This window comes from Abramis brama (genome assembly GCF_963993115.1).
Source record: "Abramis brama genome assembly, chromosome: 4".
Taxonomy (NCBI): domain Eukaryota; kingdom Metazoa; phylum Chordata; class Actinopteri; order Cypriniformes; family Leuciscidae; genus Abramis; species Abramis brama.
The window spans coordinates 55,673,084-55,689,586 of record NC_139966.1 but is presented as its reverse complement, the minus strand read 5'-3'; the positions used below and the strand labels follow the sequence as shown (position 1 = coordinate 55,689,586).

Here is a 16,503-nt window from a genome sequence, read left to right as displayed (position 1 = left end):
TATTTGTCTGGTTTGAGCAATCATTATTCTTGATAAACTGCATGCTATATATATATATATATATATATATATATATATATATATATATATATATATATAGCCAGAATAAGCGGCGGCTGATCGCTCGAAAATAGCGCTTGCCTCCGGCGGGCCGCGGAAGGGCCGCCTTCAATATAAAGGCGGCGGAACGGTGGTTGGCCCGCGGGCCGGCCGCGGAACGAAGGCGGTAGGAAGGCGGCTGCCGCCGGCGGTGCGCCGTCCAACGTGTTTGCGATGTCGCCATTCTGCCGCTTATACTGCCGCCGAAGCACCGACGGTGGTCCGCCGACTCATTGCTATCTGGGCTGAGGCAAACTTTCGTTTAAAAGCATAATTAGAATAGAAACGCCACTTTTAAGTTTGACCGTATTTTCATTTTCGGTCAAATTGCCTTTTGAATGCGCTTGGTGCACGTCTATGATAGCATCATGATAGCATTTTTAAAATACTAAGAAGGTTCAACACGTCGTGAACTGTGCTGGAAGTATCACCAGGGGGTCTACACATGAACTCCAGCATTGAGAACATTGTTTGTGTGCACAGAGTTTACTAAAAAGAAAGATTTTGAACAACTCACTGAAGCTGTGTCCGCCGGCATTTTGACAGTCAAAAATAATCGATTTTTCTTTGTGAATGCAGCACAATCGCGAACATAAATGGACAACTTTAAAGGCGATTTTCTCAATGTTTCGATTATTTTGCACCCTCAGATTCCAGATTTTCAAATAGTTGAATCCCGGCCAAATATTGTCCTATCCTAACAAACCATACATAAATGGAAAGCTTATTTATTCAGCTTTCATGTGATGTATAAATCTCAATTTCAAAAAATGTACCCATGTGACTGGTTTTGTGGTCCAGGGTCACATATATCAAACCTTGGTAGGCAGTTTTTGAAATCAGTTTTAATTTCTTTGAATTGGTTACTTTTCTTTTTATAATAAACACAAATGTAAAGGTAAATAAAACTATAAAATACAATAATCATGCTTTGAGTCAGAGGTGTAGTCAGCTCTAGGCTTCTAGGTGTTGGGGGTTTAATGACGCATCAATTACGGTATACTCCTGTTGTTAAATAATTACTCCTGTTGTCTCCCCCTTCAGGAAACAGCTCATAATACTACATATTTAACCCCCCCCCCCCCCCCCACTCTGGTTTGAACATTTTGTCATCTTCAAAGCAAGATTTCTGTCTCTAGCGTTCTCCCATGTCTCAACCACTTGCTTTGTGTCATTCGTATTTATTTCACTACGTTATGACCATATATACGATACTAGAAATACCCAGCTGTTTCCAATTCTACTTTCTTTGTTCACCTTTGTTCCTTTAATTGTGCCTTTACTTGCTAAATCACCAAAGGTCCACGGCCCAAATTCAATGCCTATATACCAGCAAGTTACTTTGTTCAGTGTCTTCCAGATATTCATTGCATTAAATCCATTGTAACCAAAACCATAAACAGTCATGTGCTCGCCTGAAGCTTTAGAAGCTTTTCTTTATCTTATTCATAGTTTTATTGTTCATTATCTTCTGTCACATTGTTTTTTTATAGCAAGGATCAAACTAATTTTATATCAGAGGAAAGTTTCTGTCAACTATCCTAACTTGTATTATTCTTTTTAGCTCTTTTAATGGTTAATCTCCATGTAACCTTATTCAGACATTTTTACCTAGTCACTTTGCAAGCAGCATTTTTCAGTTTGTTAAATAAATTAAATTAATATTTTTAATTTCGCAGCTATTATCGCATCTTACATGCAACTTTTATTATTAGGCTATCAACAGCTGTACTTGCATTTCCATATCTTAATACTTTATGTAAAATAATTTCAGTTAATCAATATACAAACTTTTTCTTTGTTTTCCCAAATATCCTAAAATGTATTAATTACATTTGCTTTTTCAAAATTTTCCTAAATTCATCCATCCTCTCTCTCTCAGTATTTCAGTCTCAGAGCTCTCAGTCTTCATTTGTTTTCTACTTTCAATCTTATTTTTTACTAACCACTGTAAAAGTTTGTCTATTTATACAACAATACTATACAACAAGATGTATCCGTTTTGTAAAGTTGCAAGGGAACTTTTCATTCATTACATTTTGATTAAACTTTTCTACTGTTAATCAATACGGTATTTTGAATGTATTTCATTTAAAATTGATGCTTTATTAATTCAAAAACTGAATTCTGTTTTTATTTTTGATTGTAATTATCTGTAAAATAACAGTGTATAAAATTAAACAATAAATACAATAATACAATACATTACAATAAAAATAAAACAATATCTTTATATAAATCTTTATAAAGTATTTTTGTGCATGTGTATTTGGTTTCATGGATGTGAAATTGTCTACACATGTGTGAATCAAGTTTTTTGCGTGAATTATTAATAAGAATATACGAATATACTATAATATTTAGAGAATATACAGTTTGTACAGTATAAAAATCATCATGTCTATGGAGAGTCCCCATAAAACATGAAAACACAATGTGTGTATGTGTGTGTGTGAGTGTTTCATTCTCTTCACATTATATCATGTCAGAGAGACACGGGATACTTTGAATATCAGAGCAAGTTTTATGGAGGTGGAAATCAGATTCTAACGCCGAGTAAAGCTGTAATTTCACGCCAGTCCTGTAGAGGGCAGTGGTGGCGCTCTCGCGCTTTTTCTCTCGTTACACACACACACAAACAGAAGAAGCGATCTGTCAACAGTGTGGGGATTGGTGAATCACTATTCTCGTGTATGTAATTGATCAGCATTAGTTCCCATTCAGAGATGGTGTTGTCGTCCTCGCAGCAGCTCGTGATGGCGTTCACCGCAGTGCTGCTGGTGTTCGTGTTGTTTCCTCGCATGTTCAGCGGCAGCGCCAGAGACGCTCAGTCCTTCGACCCGCGGATCAGCAGGAGAGGTGCGCGCACGAGCTCGAGCACACCTGTGTTTGTTTACTCTCTTTATTGTGGCCTTTTGACGGTCTTTGCTGATTTGCTGCAAATTTTTACTACGTCTCTGGTTTGTGAAGTTTGTATTAACACCCTTAGTTTACTCCAAAAAAAAAATATGTTTCTTGTTATTGTATCTATATTTCATTTCATTTAGTCGATATCTAATATCATTTTCATGTTAAAAATTATTTGAGTAAAAGTGTAGATGAAGCGGTCATTTACATTTGTCCATATTTGCATTCATGCATGCTTAAAATTGTATCTAAATATGTTATAAATGTTTACGTACTTTCTGTACTTTTATAACGATAAAATACATTTAACTTTTATTTTTAGATATTTATATTTTGTCTCGTGCACCCAGCACCCAAATCACAATGTTTATTATCATTATTATATTCAAAATAATTTTTAGTGAAAGTGCAGAGCAAGCTGTCATTTGCTTTTATCCATATCTGTTTTCATTGATATTTTACATATGTATATGTGAATTTAGCATGTTTACATGCATCGTGTGCCTTAAAATCCTAAAACACATTTGAGTTTTATTTTTTTATATATTTATATTTTGTTCCAGTTCTCAAATATCCTAGTGTTTAATGTCATTTTCATGTTCAAAATTATTTTAGTAAAAGTGCAGAGGAAGCTGTCATTTGCATTTATCCGTATTTACATTCAAACGTGCTAAACTTATATGTTATATAAGTTTATGTACATTCTGTACTTTAAAACCATAAAATACATTTGAGTGACTTTTATTTTATTTTCAGATATTTATATTTTGTCCAAGTTATCAAATCCTAATGTTTAATATCATTTTCATGTTCAATTTTTTTAAAAGTGTAATTTGCTTTTATGCATATTTTCTTTTAAAGATGCTAAACTTATATGTAAATATTACATGTTTGCATACATTCTGGAAACATAACAAACACTTGAGAAACTTTTGTTTTATTTTTAGATATCATTTATATTTTGTTGTTGTGCACCAAGCAATCAAACCCCAATGTTTGATATCATTTTCATATTCACAATAGTTTTTAGATTGTCTCCTTGGAGAATCTGATGTATATTTGGGGGATTGTGGGTCTGTGTGTTGTCCTGTAGGTCCTGGTTCCGGTGTCGGTCCTGGTAGCGTGAAAAGTCAGCAGCAGTTCCACAAGAACGCAGCGCCTCAGATGTCCCAGAGTGTGGAGAACATGCATCAGATGAAGAAACTCATGGAGCAGGAGATGAAAAGCGACAAATACAAATCCAACAGCAACAATAAGGGCTACGTCTTCACTCTCATGCCCATCTACGCCATCGGAGTCGGGCTCTTTGCCGCTTATAAGTTTCTAAAGGTGGTGACTTTTCTGTTGTTGTTATGCATAATACAGTAATGTTTCTTCTGCATTCACGAAAGGTCAAGGAAATGATGGCACAATGCATAAAAAATGAATGTTCCTAAAAATAGGCTTCGTTATAGGGGCCAAAACAACATCCATTCTTCTGGGTTGCTGTTTGAGAGGTTTGTGTTTTTGTGTTTGCAGATAAAGTCTGCGAGTGATTCTGAAGCACAAAAAGCCAAAGCAGCTCGAGGAGTGAAGAAGTCAGAGGAGACGGGTCTGTGTGCATGAATGAAAATGCTGAAATTTGCGTTTCTAATATCTCGCCATTTATTTTACCATTTATTTCCAGAGAATCAGCTGAATGAGCTGGAGCAGAGGTTGGCTCAGACCGAGAAGATGCTCAACTCCATACTGACCCAGCTGGACCCGCTTACAAACTGGTGAGAGTTATTTACTGTGAAAGTGAACATGATCACACTGATTCAGATCTGCGTTGGCGGAGAGAGCAGTTATCATGTGTAGGATTGAAACGGCTTCAAAAGCAGTCTTTTCAACCACACAGTATCATTATTTCTGTGTTACAGTAATTCAAATTGTCACAGAAGTACTGGGATAAAAGTTTATAGTTCTGATATAAACGCTGTGTACAGAAGCAAAATAGAGTAAAACACCTTTTGAAAGAAGCTTGAAACACTTCAAATAAAGATTGTTTCAATTACACCGTTACACCAGTAGGTGGCGACAAGCGACGGTTAAAAATTAATTTGTCATTGAATCATTCATTCAAGAGATTCGTTCAGAAACACTAGCTATGTTTCCATCCACACGTTTTTATCCGAATTAAGTGATATCGAATGAAAAATGCCTTATGGAAACAGTAAAATTCGATTGAATTTCATGAATATCGACTCAAATGAAATGCGTTTAAATCAATCTTCCCCCGCCCAGCGAGTGCTTGAAGTGCATCAGAAACAGAGCGCGCGCGCGATCAGTTGTTGGTAATTTGTTGTGTAGCGTGCGCGACGCCGCATCCAATGTAGACAGCATTGCTTTAGTTTGAGGGCGCTCAACACACTCAGGCACCCCTGTAGAAACGGGCCTGGCAGCTCGCGCCAGGTCTAGACACGGTGAAAGTTTCCTGATTGTGACGGATGGCCGAATTTACATGACACATTATAAATTAGCATTATAGTCTGCGATAGATACAGTGCCAAAAAGAAGAGAAGAGGATAAAAGGGGATAAAGACAGAGGTAAAGTGATGTAGTGAACGAACAGTTTATCTAATTGCATAGGAGTAAGATACTATAATTTCATGGCAGTTATTTTTACCTTAAACTTAATGTTACCAGTTGTTCTGAGTTCTCCAGAGGCCCCAGACTGTGTGATTTTGTAACAATCATGTCAGTTTTCACTTTTTTTTATTAATGTTTTACTCTGCAGTTGTGCAGTTTTGGGGGGGATACAGTACAGGCCAAAAGTTTGGAAACATTACTATTTTTAATGTTTTTGAAAGAAGTTTCTTCTGCTCATCAAGCCTGCATTTATTTGATCAAAAATACAGAAAAAATTTAATATTGTGATATATTATTACAATTTAAAATAATTGGTTTTCAATGTATTATACTTTAAATTATCATTTATTTCTGTGATGCAAAGCTGAATTTTCAGCATCATTACTCCAGTCTTCAGTGTCACATGTGACATCCGGTCTATCACATGATCCTTTAGAAATCATTCTAATATTCTGATTTATTATGAGTGTTGGAAACAGTTCTGCTGCCTAATATATGATGAATAAAAGGTTAAAAAGAACTGCATTTATTCAAAATAAAAAAAATATTTTCTAATAAAACTGACCAGTAGTGTATATTGCTGTTACAAAAGATTTCTATTTTTAAAACATTTTCTTCTTTTTTTATTTTTATTTTTTTATTCATCAGAGTATCCTAAAAAAGTATCACAGGTTATGAAAAAATATTAAGCAGCAGAACTGTTTCCAACTTTGATAATGAATCATCATATTAGAATGATTTCTAAAGGATCATGTGATAGACTGGAGTAATGATCCTGAAAATTCAGCTTTGCATCACATAAATAAATGATAATTTAAAGTATAAAAAAATTGAAAACCAATTATTTTAAATTGTAATAATTTATCACAATATTGCAATTTTTTCTGTATTTTTGATCAAATAAGTGCAGGCTTGATGAGGCTTCCAAACTTTTGGCCTGTACTGTATATGGCATTTTTAAAATTTATTTGCCAAGATTAGTAATGATATTTGTTTACAAGTTTATTAAAAATAGCAAAGTTCACATTAAATATGTATTGTAAAACGCTATATATATATATATATATATTCATATAGGCTAAATAATCATGAACACAATGACGGGGTGAAATGGGCTGCGATGCATGGGGCACCAGGTAAAATCTTGCCTAGGGCAGCAAATTGGTCAGGGCCCTGTGCTGCAGTGTGAAGTCTGTTGCCATGGAGCAGAAGAACGAGATAATGTCGCAGCTGCAGTGCATTCGCCAGCTAATGAAGAAGAGAGGCATGGAGTTTCCAAACATCAGGATAGAAGGTAAACACGTCTGCTCCCGTGTACAAACCCACACAATTAACATATACACACACACACACATGCGCTTCACAGGACAACGCCAGCATGTTAAATGTCTCACTACTGATCAACAACATTGCATGTAACATTGCAAGTGTCACATACAGTTAAATGGCCTTTGAAAACTCCCATGGCAAAATGAGCTGATAAATTAATGAAGGAATTATTTACCACTCAAACTCAATAACATAATGCATCTGATTACAAAATTACACTTTTGAGTACAAAATTTTTAGCTTTTTCTAATGTTTTGTTTTATTTAAATATTTTTTTTATTTAAATCAGCTACTCAAATTCTTATGCAATAAATGTATCTATTATTTATACATTTTTTATCTTAATTTTAATTAGTAAATCTGTTTTTGCATTACAGTACTGGGAATGGGATTTTATTGATCTGTATTTATAAATTATTTATAAAATTTATAAATCAAATTGTTATGGCATTTTGCTCCATTTAAAAAAAAAAAATCTTAATTGGACGCATGTGTAAATCTTTTATATATAGGTTTACATTCATGTCAGTGAGTAAGTGGTAGTATATCTTAATGTATAGTGCAAATGCAAATTCTAGTTATGCATAACTAATGCAGACGACCACAATCAATGAAGCAGGTCTTTGAAAATAATAGATACCGTAAGCAAATTATTGGGATAAACAAATAAACGCCCAACTGTAGGTCATGCTGCCATTCCTGTCAGTCGAGTTGAGCAGTGAAGATCATGATGTATTATTAAATCATGCTAAATATGTGATTATGTGCATGTTGTAATCTAAAGTTTCAAGTTTAGTTAATTTATAAAGCACATTTAAACACAGCCACGAGACTGACCAAATCTAAATATACACATTTAAGATAATACACACAAATGTAATATAATATACACACATTTAAGAGGAATGTGTAAAAAAAGGAGATTTATAGTGATGCCAGAAAGTATTTTGCTTTCTGTAATGCCATGACATCCACATATTAAAGTGTGATGTAAGCGCTGCTTCTGATTTGTTGTGCCGTTGGGTGATGCGAATCGCTTGGTTATTTCTTTTAGAGCCGACATGTGAACGCAATCTAGACAGACTCATCGAGACTTTGACTTCAGCCGAAGCTCTTCCAGACACTCGTCTGGAATCACAAACACACGATGAAGCGCAGCTTCTCGATCACCGAGCGCTCAGACCTGATCCTGAGGTAGAGGAGGATGAGGATGAGGAGAGCAAACACGCAGCGGGAGAGGAAGACGTGGGTAGTGAGAGTGACTCTAGTATGCCCTCCCTCAAGGACTCGGGCGACGTCAGCGTAGACGACGTCACCGTCACTCAGAAGCTTCCAGAAGATCTGACAGAAATCTATTTATTTATTTATTTATTTATTGAATTCCTCATGATGAAGCGAACACTACTCATTGGTTCGACGTCTAAATCTGCATATTTCACTGACATGAATCAAAATCCACCCTGTTTACTTTCTTAAAGGAACACTCCACCGTTTTTTGAAATAGGGCTTATTCACATTCTTTCATACATTTAGATAGGTGGGTAAATGCATTTTTGTCTCAGTGCATGCATTGTTTTAGTTTGACAGGGTCGGCGCTAGCTTAGCTTAGCACAATGAATGGAATCCTTTGTTGCCAGCTAGCTTGTCCTGAGTAAAAGTGATTAAAAAAAAACAAAAAAAACCCACGTAATTACTTCTTGTGGCCTGCGTATTCACAACGAGTACAAATAGCGATGCAGATTAACACTAGGCGATTTCTTAGGCAGATATTGACTTGGGACTATATTATGGGGAAGCACAGGCGAAGCACGGCTACTTAGGTGAAGCACTGCTACTTGGGCGCAGACATATCACGCAACACATGAAATCCCACGACTTCTGTCAACATACCAGTGTGCAAGGAGTCAAAACACAGAAGAACAATGCGCGTGATCTGCACCGAGTGTCTTCGCTTTTGGATTGTTTTTTTTTGAGAAGTTACAGCTACAGTTACAGCAAACATGGTAATTATCTGCGTAGCAAAAGGTTGTGAGAACAAGCAAAGGACATACACGAATGTAATGTTTCACAGAATTCCATCGAATGTGGAACTGAGAAATAAATGGCTAGCTGCTCTGGAGATCTGTACTTCAACGCCTCTTTACAAAATCAAACAGTATCGTGTTTGCAAAGAGCATTTTGCACCGGAGGACTAAGTTACTTTGAAAAAATGGAATATGGGCCCAGAAAGACGGTATTACGTCTGAAACATACGGCTGTCCCCATCCCATCTATTTTCAAAGCACAGGCAGAACAAAGTGCACATGTAAGTTGTCTTTTATTACTCTTCCTTATGTTAATCTGTGTCTTTATTCGGTTGTAAGATAGATGCTGAGAAGCTGTATATAGACTACGGTTCAAATAACGTTAACCTCCTTTAGTATAACCTCATGTTGAATTCAACCTGTTTAGCATGAACAACCAAACTAAAATAAAAATCGCTGTTATCGTTACCTGTAAAATGAAATGACTGAGGGCTAAGTTAGCTATGTTTCTCTCACCGAGTTAGGCTCAGGAGTTTTAGTATAACTACTATGAGGAGAAGGCTACAAGCAGTTTACTATACATGTGTCATGTTTAAAATAATCACTTAAGGCCTATTTATACTTCTGCGTCGAACTGCCGCCGTAGCTACGTCGTAGGCTGTGTGTAGCGCGCGTACCCTATGGCGTACCCTGACGTGCACCTCTCCAAAAATGTAACAACGCGTCAATTCTACGCGGACGCAAGCGCTGTGATTGGTGTGCCAGAACCCCTCCCTCGGGGTTTCACATGCTCCCTAAGTGCGCGTCAACGCGGACAACGACACAGAAGTATAAATTAAAACCAACACGTTGCCTACGGCGTATAGGCTCCGGCGTAGGTCCGACGCAGAAGTATAATGAGGCCTTTACTCTGTGGACAGCTGTCCATTTGGTCCATTCGGCGTGGGGCGTTTTTTCCAGTTCACTTTATCACACCGGAAAAAAAAATCGAGTACTGCCGGATGGATCAGCACCGTGAAATCCTCGGTAGCTGTGACACAACTGCGGGCACGCTCATCTTGATCTGACACATTGAGCCTGGTTATCGATGGAAGTAACTTGTCCCACTCGCCACAGCACAGACACTCTATTTCAGTTGGCATATTCCCCCACATTCACACCACCAGTTCGTGTTGGCTCTCATCCTCACGTCCTCGGGCTGTTGAGCGATTGCAACCTCCGCCTGTCGTTCTATTTCCACTCATTTTCTGTAAACTCTTGTATATAGGTATGGTTCTGGCTCACACAAAATCAGCCATGTTCATCGCCATTCATGTACTGTAGGGAAAATAGCCAGGCAGCTACTATTCACACCGTTATGTTGACGGAAGTCGTGGGATTTCATGTGTTGCGTGATATGTCTGCGCCCAAATAGCTGTGCTTCGCCTAAGTAGCCGTGCTTCGCCTGTGCTTCCCCATAATATAGTCCCAAGTCAATATCTGCCTAAGAAATCACTAGTGTTAATCTGCATCGCTATTTGTACTCGTTGTGAATACGCAGGCCACAAGAAGTAATTACGTGGGTTTTTTTAATTATTTTTTTATCACTTTTACTCAGGACATGCTAGCTGGCAACAAAGGATTCCATTCATTGTGCTAAGCTAGCGCCGACCCTGTCAAACTAAAACAATGCATGCACTGAGACAAAAATGCATTTACCCACCTATCTAAATGTATGAAAGAATGTGAATAAGCCCTATTTCAAAAAACGGTGGAGTGTTCCTTTAATACACTACCATTTAAAAGCCAAGGCTGCTTTTATTTGTTACAGTAAAAACAGTAATGTTGCGAATTATTGTTACAATTTACAAGAGCTGTTTTCCATCTGAATATGTTGTTAAATATAATTTATTCCTGTGATCAAAGCTGAATTTTCAGCATCGTTACTCCAGTCTTGTCACATGATCCTTCAGAAATCATTCTTATATGATGATTTGATGCTCAAGAAACATTTATGATTATTATCAATGTTGAAAACTGTTGTGCTGTTTCATATTTTTGTGGAAACTGATAAATTTTCTTTAGGATTCTTTTGATGGCTAGAAAGTTATAAAGAACAGCATTTATTTTAAGTGTAAATATTTTGTAACAATATAAAAGCCTTTACTGTCGATTTAATGTGTCCTTGCTGAATAGAAGTATTTTTTAAATTTGTAAAAAAAAAAAAAATGTTTAACTAATATTTTTTACAAATTACCCCAAGCTTATGACTTAGTGCATAACGGTTTTCACAAAAATATAAAGCAGCTCAACTGTTTTCAACACTAATAATAATAAATGTTTCTTGAGCATCAAATCATCATATTAGAATGATTTCTGAAGGATCATGTGACACAAGACTGGAGGAATGATGCTGAAAAATTAATTTCATTTTAAAATATATTCACACAGAAAACAGTTATTTTATATTATAATAATATTTCAATCCAAACGTTTGAACATTAGTGTACATGTTTTTAGTCTGTAAATGATTCATAAATGTTGTTCCAGATAAGAAAATGTTTGTCTTCATAATCTGCTCAACCTCTGAAGTGACTTTCCTTTCAGCTGACATCATCAAGGCCGTGTGGGCGGGGAAAACAATGTCAGCCAATAGCCAAAAAACTGTATATGAATCCTTAGTCAGCATTTCTAAAATCATTACAATAGTTAGCAGTAATTTAATGCAGGCTAATGTAATGAAGGTGTGTGAATATGAATGTTTCCTTTTAACTTGTCGGCAAGTGTTTGCTGTATCTTCAGTCATGTATATGTCAGTACGCACCTGCATTCGCTTCATCTCCCTCTGTGATTGGGTGAGGTCAGGTCAAACCACTGCGGCGTATCCAAGGCAGCCAGTGATGTGTTCCTGTTTCATTTGCATGTTTTCCATGGCCTGCGGAGGTTTTACACAGCTGCATGTTTCTGGTATGACAATCATGTGTTCTGAAGCGTTCAGGCGTGAGGACTGCAAACGAGACGTTTTCTAAAAGAGTTATTAAATCTGACTTATTATTTTTTTTCGCTGAGCAGTACGGCAACTTTACAGCTTTGAGCTTTCTTTTTTAAAGCTTGAATCAAATACCAAACACTAAATGTGATCATACACTATTAGATTAGATGTTTCATACGTGGTTAAGAAGTTAAGAATATATTTTAGTTACAGATTTCCCCTTTTATAATATGTTTTCATATTATTATTATTATTATTTTTTTGTTGTTGTTGTTGTTGTTGTTGTTGAGGATAACGAAATAATCTTTCTTAGGGAAAAAATATGAAAGTTCCAAAGTAGTGCTGAAATCAAAACGTTTACAAAACATGCAACTGGTCCTATTAGAAAATAATTTTCATAATTTAGTTGCATGGACTTTGAATGATGTGATTTAGCATCTGGAGATCATCGGATGTGAATGGCATGCAATAAGACACCCTGTGCTCATTATTGTTTTTGCTGTGTATGTGTTATGCTGATTGATATAAGCAACTGTTGAAAGCCTTAAATAAACTCCAAATATAAAATGTGTTGTGCTGGTGTTTATTATGGCACTTGATATTACATTTTTTGGGTTTATTAGTCTGATCAGATTGTGTTCTTTCATTTTTTATGTAGTAACAGTTTTGTCTTCTTCCATATGCACTCCATGTGTTTAAACACACCTGTTTATCTGCTCATTAATGCAAGTATCTAATCAGCCAATCAGGTTGATGCATGAAAGTAAGATGTTCAGTTGTTAAGAAATATGGCTCTGTGCTTTGAGTTTGAACCACTGATCTTCTGGGATCTTCTCACACCTCGGTCTCTGGAGTTCATAGCCGATGGTGTGAGAAAACAGCGAGGTGTAACATGGATGGAGTTCAGCAGCTGAGATCTTCTCATTAATGTCAGGTAAGACCAGCAAACTGTCTTGTCACCTGGTCTGATGTAACTCAATATCTATTTTTACATGTAGGTCAGACTTTGGCATAAACAACATCAATCCATCTTGTATCCATCAATCTATATTATTCAGCCATTCATTGATCCTGTGATGCATTTTGCACACAATAGTTATGCATATCTGCCAGTCGTGGTGCACAAGTCATGTTTACAATGAGCACTATTAAGGAAGTCTCATTTAAGAATATATTTCTAAAGGTTTTCTTCATCAAATGCTTGGATATTAGATGAAAACCACTTGCTTTTTCACTCTGCAAACCAGTCTGTGTACTGAACTGTGATTGGCCGCTTCATGTGTCATTAAGACGGTCTCTTCCTGTCTAAGTGGGCGGGTCTTGTCCAGTATGACGAGTGGATAGTGCCACGGATAACTTACCGAAGTCGACAGTCGTGTACTTTTACGTGACAGAAGGGGAATGCCGCACCACAGACGCGTGACACCAACGTGTGACGTCGCATCAAAATAAAATAATATCTATTTTCCCCCCTAGCTTTTCTTATCTTTCCTTTTTTATCTTTCTAATCAATCATTCTTTTCTTGAATTCTGATGACATTGAAAATATCATTGATACAAATTTTGTATTGTATACAAAGTTGTGTAGGCTATGTCATTAATGTCATCTCTGAATGGTTTATGACAGTATTTTTTTGTTTTTAATAATTCACTCACTTTCTACTGGATATGAGGACTATGCAAATTATACACCATCAAAGTCACAACTTTTTGCACAATTATTAACAACAACTTTAAAGTTGAACAGAGGGTTGTTCCATAAAAGACGCTTAGAAAAGCGGGGATTAAACTCCAAAACCGGACTTGAATGAGCCTAACAAATAAGTTAGGGCTAAAGTGGTTCCATAAAAGGTACTTGAAGTTCACCCAATCTCACTAATTTGATCCAGGTTTATCAAGTCTAGATAATTGCGTGTGCACGCGTTTCTGAAGCAGCCCTAGAGGTCGATCATGGATCAAATCGATCCACCATCAAACAGCGTATATTTTGTGCTGTTTTATGCATTTGTGATATGTGTTTTTTCCCCCTCAGTGCAAAACTTACATTTTACAATTATATCCTCCATCTGTAAATGTTAGAAAGTCATGCAAATGTATCCATTTTGCTGCTAATCTTCATTTTGAACGAGCGCTGCTGCGCGCATGCGCGCCAAATAGGAGCGCAATAATTCTGACTGAAATATACATTTTGCTTGGAAAATTAATACGCGATATTTTATAACACTAGAAATATCTTCTAATTATAATAATTTATCTTTAGGATGTTGGATAAGTTGCAGTGAACTTCTAGCGAACAGAAGTACTTCAGTGAACAGAAGTAGCCTAATTAGGGAAGATTTTTTTAAGAAACTAAATATATAAAGATACAAAATATAGTTTTGGGTATATGACATATGCTACTTAATAAAGATTTATTTATTTATTTTTATTTATTCATTTATTTCACACACGTCATATTAAAGACAAATACAAAATTGCAGTAGTTATAGTTATAGGATGATTATTGTGTGAAAAGGGGGAACCCCAAAGAAGCTATTAAAAGCTTTTAATAGGGGGCCCAATACCAACATACAACAAATAAATAACATACAAAAAAAAAAAAAACACTAAATCCATAGACACAAATAAATAATATAATAAATACAACAAGACACAACAAACAGACAATCCCAGCACAAGTATAATACTGAAGTATTCAAATGGTGTAATAGCATTTTTACCTTAAGATGTTTCTTGAAAGCGGAGACAGAATGCAAAAGTTTAAGATTTTCCTCAAGCTCGTTCCAAATCTGCGGACCTCTACAGACTACACTCAGGCTCGTACATTTCAATCGTCTTATTTTTCCAGTAATTAAATGTTTTTCCCTTGTATGATATGTATGCTGGGGTCGACTGATTGGGACAAGTTCACACAATCGGTAATTTAGCTTATGGACAACCTGAAATATCGTACAGGCATTATGAAAAGCATTATATTCTGTAAGTCTTAATAAACCAAGGCGATAAAACAAAAGACGCGAAGGGGTATTTTGCTCAGACCACGTTAATACCCTAATCATTTTTTTCTGTAAAGACTGTATTTTTATCAAGTAGCTAGTAAAAGTGTTACACCATATAACGTTACAATAATTTAAGTGTGACTCAAACAAGGTTTTATATAAGATGACAAGTGCTGACTGTGGGAGAAAATTTCTTACTTTGAAAAATAGTCCAACGTATTTTGATAATTTGTTTACTAACTGATCAATATGATATTTAAATTGTAGACATTCATCAATAAAGACTCCAAGAAATTTAGTGGTGTTTACTCTTTCAATAATTTGTTCATTAATTTTAAGACAAACATGCTTATTAGCCAATTTATTCTTTTTGGAATGAAACACAATGTAGTTTGTCTTGTTTATGTTAAGAGATAATTTATTACACCGAAACCAGATAGCAACATTTCTTAGCTCTCTATTTATTGTTTCTTCCATCACATCTGGACTCTTATGAGACATAAATAAGTTTGTGTCATCAGCAAATAAAACCCTGTGTAAAGCCATTGTTGAATTTTCAAAATCATTTATATATATTAAAAAAAGAAGAGGGCCCAAAATGGATCCCTGAGGGACTCCACATTTAATGGGTTTACTTATTGAAATTTGGTCATTGATACTTACATAGTGCTTTCTACCAAGTAGGTAACTTGTAAACCAGCTAAGGCCTATTCCTCGAACTCCATAATAATTTAATTTATTCAAGAGGATGTTAAAATCAATAGTGTCAAACGCCTTAGATAAATCTAAAAAAATACCAGTAGCGGTGTCACCTTTATCGATGGCATCATTGATCTTTTCAATCAAATCGAGTACCGCCATACATGTGCTTCTTTTTTTTCTAAAACCATATTGAGAAGAAGAAATAATATTAAATTTATCAAGGTAGCCATATAGCCTATTGTACACTACTCTCTCTAAAACTTTTGAGATTGTGGGCAAGATTGATATCGGACGATAATTGCACATATCATTTTTATCTCCAGATTTAAACACTGGTATAATTCTGGCAATTTTTGTCCTTTTTGGTACAATTCCAGAGAACAGAGAGAGATTAATACAATAAGTCAATGGCTCCATGATATTATATGCTATGGCTTTCAGAACTTTACTACAAATTTCATCCTCACCAGCAGTGTACGTGCTACGTAAATTTGTAATTATTTTATAGACTTCATCGCAATTAGTTGGTTTCATAAAAAAAGAATTTACATAGGAGCCCCGCAAGTAGTGGTCAAAAGTGATACCCAGAGGTTGAACTATTTTGTTAGAAAGTTTTTCCCCAATAGAGTTAAAGTAGTTATTAAAATTATTTGCTAAATCAATGTCATGCGTATATTTATCACCCAAATTTGAGTGTATGCCCACAGAATCTGGAAACACAGCGTTGTTTTTGCTCTTGTTAAGGACTTCATTTAGTACTTTCCAAGACTTCTTAGAGTCACCCTGTGACGCTTTTAGGAGGTATGTATAGTGGTTACTTTTCCTTTTCCTTATTATGTTAGTAAGTTTATTCCTGTAAGTA

The 16,503-nt window shown here is 35.8% G+C and overlaps 1 protein-coding gene across 2 annotated transcripts; it reads left to right on the top strand.

The window, feature by feature from the left end:
• The first annotated feature begins 2,728 nt into the window (after nt 1-2,728).
• Nucleotides 2,729-8,498, top strand: LOC311080937 (uncharacterized protein). 2 transcript variants are annotated; one of them, XM_084111186.1, is made up of 6 exons: nt 2,729-2,958; nt 4,100-4,335; nt 4,525-4,597; nt 4,673-4,763; nt 6,801-6,910; nt 8,000-8,487. In XM_084111186.1, the coding sequence occupies exons 1-6, from the start codon at nt 2,826-2,828 to the stop codon at nt 8,419-8,421; spliced, it is 1,065 nt and encodes a 354-aa protein (XP_083967312.1). In that variant the 5' UTR covers nt 2,729-2,825; the 3' UTR covers nt 8,422-8,487. The 2 variants fall into 2 exon arrangements, with proteins under 2 accessions (XP_083967312.1, XP_083967313.1); XM_084111187.1 differs by having other exon boundaries at nt 2,740-3,059; nt 8,000-8,498.
• Nucleotides 8,499-16,503: the final 8,005 nt, after the last annotated feature.

Bases quoted from the DNA above. Each gene is read 5' to 3' on its own strand.
- LOC311080937 (XM_084111186.1), top strand. From the start codon at position 2,826: ATGGTGTTGTCGTCCTCGCAGCAGCTCGTGATGGCGTTCACCGCAGTG. The intron at 4,336-4,524 runs GTGGTGACTTTT...TTGTGTTTGCAG, and splicing joins CCGCTTATAAGTTTCTAAAG to ATAAAGTCTGCGAGTGATTC. The intron at 4,598-4,672 runs GTCTGTGTGCAT...ATTTATTTCCAG, and splicing joins GAAGAAGTCAGAGGAGACGG to AGAATCAGCTGAATGAGCTG.